At 39.8% G+C, this 4,529-nt stretch overlaps 1 protein-coding gene across 1 annotated transcript; it reads left to right on the plus strand.

Moving 5' to 3' along the window:
* The first annotated feature begins 58 nt into the window (after window positions 1–58).
* LOC106945480 (trypsin-like) lies at window positions 59–3,684 on the plus strand. Its single transcript, XM_015029187.1, has 6 exons — window positions 59–95; window positions 327–519; window positions 601–786; window positions 2,977–3,038; window positions 3,140–3,264; window positions 3,355–3,684. Exons 1-6 carry the CDS (start codon window positions 59–61, stop codon window positions 3,502–3,504), a joined length of 753 nt encoding a protein of 250 aa, XP_014884673.1. The 3' UTR covers window positions 3,505–3,684.
* Window positions 3,685–4,529: the final 845 nt, after the last annotated feature.

Consider the following 4,529-nt stretch of genomic DNA (forward strand, 5'->3'; position numbering starts at 1 on the left):
GAACAGAGTTTAAAAGTTCCTGCAGGACTGCAGACATTCACAGGAAGCTGGACCAGCAATGGCTTTACTGAAGGTTCTGCTGCTGCTGGGGCTGGGTGAGTTGGACACACTGGAGACACTGGAGACACTGGAGACACTGGACACACTGGAGACACTTCCACTGGTTCCAGAGAGGCTGCTGCTCTCTGTGACTCTTAAACTTCTCTCTGATTCTGTTCCAGACTGAAACTTCTTTGCATATAAACTGTGATGCTTTTTATCCTTCTTGTTCCAGCAGCCATGTTTGCTCTTGATTTCTGAGTAAAGTCCTCCTTTTTCTCCTTCAGGCGTTTCAGTGAACTCAGATGTTTCTCTGCAGAAGAGAATCATTGGAGGTAATGACTGTCATGTCACCGACCGTCCTTATCATGTTCGGCTGTCGAGCAGAAAGGGAACTTCATCGACTCTGTGTGGAGGAACTCTGATCCACGCTGAGTGGGTCCTGACTGCAGCTCACTGCTGGGAGTCGGAGCCAGGGTGGTAGGAAAGAAATATTAAAACTGTTTTTCTGCAAATAACCAGGTTTTCTGTGAGTTAATTACAGTCTTACCTTTTCTGCAGGACTAATGTAGTAATATCTAAAGTTCATCCACGGACTGCTACACAGGAGACTCAGGTAATCCGAGACGATCCTGTGATTTATACTGACCACGGCCGACAGCATGACATCATGTTGCTGAAGCTTCGAAGGCCAGTAACAGGCGTCCCACTTGCTCTGCTACCAAAATGCAAGAATCGCCTTAAGAAGTAAGTCAGTCTCTGATCAAAAACATGACTTCAAGGTTTCTGTCTCCACTCCTCCAGTCCTGCTGCCTCTGCTTCAGCACATCTGGGTCAGGTAATCAGGGCACCAGCAGAACCAGAACCTGTTCAGCTCCATTGTGTTGGACCAGAGACACTCCTGTGTCAGAGGATGAACTCCTTCATGGCAGTGTTGTAGTACTCGAGATCGGTCTTGGTGTCGAGACCGGTCTTAAGACCATTTTTTGATGGTCTCGGTCTCGTCTCGGACTCGACCGCATTTGGTCTCGGTCTTGTCTCGGTCTCGGGCGCTGAGGACTCGTCATTTTATTTCAAGACCAGTCGAGACCGCAACTGTGAAAATATCACTAAACGTACAGTACACTATCCAGTTTATTTGTTAACATCTTTGTTTTCAGTGGATGCAAAATGCACCGATTAAAATCCAATCAACTATGTGTTTCTGTTACTCCCCCCTCCCCTCCTCACCTTTTACTCGCACGCGGCGCTCCAGGACATGCGCAGTGGTTTCCTCTCAGCGGCAGAAAATGTTTGTCTAATCATCAGTAATATAATATCGCTGCATAAATCATAAGAAATCCGATGGCCACAGCTAACTCAGCAGCGCTTCACTTTCACAGACGGTGGAGACAACGTCTAACTTTTTTCGTCACTTAGAAAAGTAGCTCAAAGAAGGTAAGCTCTGATGACGTGATGTTAGCAAAGCTAGCTGTACAGAGACACATAAGCATTGTGATGAAAAATGTTATCACTCACTGCGCTGAATTATTGTGCGGAGGTGTTGACTGACTTGTCGCATATATGGGACAACGCTATGTCCAAAAGTCTGCAATATAGTGAGGTGACATTCAGAAACAGTCGATTCTTCTCCACGGCTATTTACTTATTAGATAGGACTGGAGTGTCACTGAGAGTCATTGTTCTATCAGATTACCATACGCTGTCAGAATAGCATACATGCAGTGAGTACCATGCCTGCATGCGCATTAAGTCTGACAGTCAGAGGAGTTGTCAGTTCACCATACGCAACAAGTTATGATTAAAATAAGTCCTTAAATTGTTTTCAATGATAACTATATAGATATACATGCGTTGTCATGGTTTCAAAGTGTATTTAAAGCAGGTCTGGCTGCAGCTGGAGTCAGCTACAACACACGCCCATGTAAAACTCATTAACCTACTTAGCCACCATACAGGATGCCATAACTGTTAATAACAAAGTGTATGATGATCTATGTCATGGTCATGATACTATGTTGCTGATTAAATGAAATCTTATGGTAAAGATGTGTCTGACAGATATACCCGTGAGTTCATGCTAAGCGTATGACGATCTGACCTGACAGAACACCTGTTCTTTGTTCTTTTAATGCTCTGCGTACACTGCAGTAGCTATCATTATTTTATGTAATTATCTACGTTGACATAATTAACAAAAATTAAAAAAGAAATTTGTTAAGTTTTTAAATTAACAAATAACTAAAACACAAGAACGAAAGAGCATGCAGAGCATGCACATTGCTCTTTGATTGTTTTTATTCAAAGTGGCAGCTGTAATGTCTGCCATGGTGTCAGACTACCTGGCTTCATGTACTGGGAATCAGAGTGAAAGCAGTCACGATGAGCGCCTTCTGTTTGGTTACTTCTTGCTTGTTGCTCCTTGGTCAGTGTTCATAGTTGAGCATTATTTACTGTCTGGGCATTGCCTCAATTGCTATGTTTAATGGTGCAGACAGTGGTGGTAGTTTCTTATATGAGCAATACGGGCAAATGCCCAGGGCGTTATGTTTTTAGGGATGGCACGAGACCTCGCTGTTTAGCACATAAATGGAATATTTAATATTGGTAAAATGTATTAAGTATTTAATATCTAGGTGTTTTATGGGAATATGGATCTTTCAGATCAATTTGAGAAGCAATTTTGATCATATTTTATTATTGTGCTATCTTGCACGTTCCGCTTGTCTTAGTCTTGACTCGGTCTCGACTTCCCTCGGTCTTGGTCTTGACTCGGTCTCGGACCCTAAAAGTCTTGGTCTTGTCTTGGTCTCGGGTTAGGTGGACTTGATCGTAACACTGCTTAATGGATTTACTTTCTGTTCTTTCATTGTTTTTCATAACAATTACGGTTTTACATTGTTATCTTGTGTTTTGCATTTTCTTCTTGTGTTTTAGAGGCCAGATAGTTCAGCTGGTAGGAGAGGGAGGAACGACAACCGGCCCCTGTAATAAGCGAGGTGAGAGAAATATTGAAGCTGTGAGAGTAAAATCTGTGTTTCTGTCTCTACAGAAAAGGTGGAGTGAAGAACATGTTTATGATTCTCATGTTTCTCTATAGTAAGCAATGCTGGTATTTCAACACAACTTCAGTGTGTCAACATGAAAGTTGCTGCTGTTTCTCACTTTGACCCGACATGTGGGCATGTATTCCTCATTGAAGCACAGGACAAGGATATATGTCATGCAAGTTTGTTCAATAACTCTCTACAGTGATTACTAGACTTTTAAGTTTTACAACATAAATGAAGATATTGATAAAAAAAATTTCTACAGGGCGACTCTGGTTCAGGAGTGGAATTCGACGACAGGATTTATGGTGTGATTGCTGAATGTACAGGAGAATATGCATGTCAGATGCCAGCTAAAATCATGGATGTGTGTGAATACAAGGCCTGGATCAAAGAAACAACTGGGATTAATTAAAACAAACTATCATGAAATAAAATCCTCATCAAAATTCCTGTCAGATACAATTTTATAGTTGTATCTTCAGCTTGTAGAATTTGGATAGTTTGTTTTTCTCACCTGACCTTGATCTCCCTAATGGAGCCTCCTCTGTTTCAGAAATGAAAAATAAATCAATAAATGAATGAAAAAGAAACATTTCCTGTCTGATCATCTTTACATTCTTTACTCTGTAGCTCTGGAGTTACTATTCCTGGTTTAGTCCTAGAAAACTTTAAAGTCCAAAGAGATACACAAAAATAATGAAGTAATATCCTAATAACTTAAAAATAATCACACTTTTAATGAAGATACAAAAGGAATAAAAAGGTAAATAACTAAAAACAGTCTAAATCTGGAATGTAAGAGGTTTTAAAAATATATTTAAAAAAATAAGTATAACTAATTAATGGTTGCCTCTGTTAGCCACAAATTTAACATGAAAAATGTATTGAATGTTGTATGATAAAGACATTTATCCTGAGGAATTAATTATTAAAATAATCCATGACATTTTCTGGACAGATATTGGCAGCTGTTATAAGCAGAGAAATTCTAAAACTCTAAAACTTAAATTTTACATGTAAATACTGGCGAATTAAACCTTTATTATTTAAAATAAGAAAATGAAATAAAGCCACATGCATTAATATTAACACTTCAGCATTCAGATTGTCACTTGCTACTCAACAGCTGCCATTAAACTCATCAATACAGGAGAAAATTCTGTTTTATTTTTCTATTTTGATCTTAAATTAATTGATATGTTTTTATGTATATTTCTAATTTCGAGAGTTGGCGTCTGTTGTAATTAATTTTACTGCAGTACCAGAAAGCCACCAGTAGGAGGCAGCGTCATAATCGCTCCAGAGTCTGGAGGGGAGCAAACTCCAACCTCTCCACCTGTTGGGCACCAGCATTGGAAGAAGATGTGGATTGAAGAGAAAGAGGCTGAGAACTTGGAACAGGTGCAGCAGAAAACTGTTTCCGTCTCAATTTTTCAT

This window comes from Poecilia latipinna, unplaced genomic scaffold (genome assembly GCF_001443285.1).
Source record: "Poecilia latipinna isolate Pla-1442-1.1 unplaced genomic scaffold, P_latipinna-1.0 Scaffold146, whole genome shotgun sequence".
Classification (NCBI taxonomy): Eukaryota; Metazoa; Chordata; class Actinopteri; order Cyprinodontiformes; family Poeciliidae; genus Poecilia; species Poecilia latipinna.

Coding starts and splice junctions, on each gene's coding strand:
- LOC106945480 (XM_015029187.1), top strand. CDS start 59: ATGGCTTTACTGAAGGTTCTGCTGCTGCTGGGGCTGG. Junction 787..2,976: donor TGCAAGAATCGCCTTAAGAA/GTAAGTCAGTCT, acceptor CTTGTGTTTTAG/AGGCCAGATAGTTCAGCTGG. Junction 3,039..3,139: donor CGGCCCCTGTAATAAGCGAG/GTGAGAGAAATA, acceptor GTTTCTCTATAG/TAAGCAATGCTGGTATTTCA.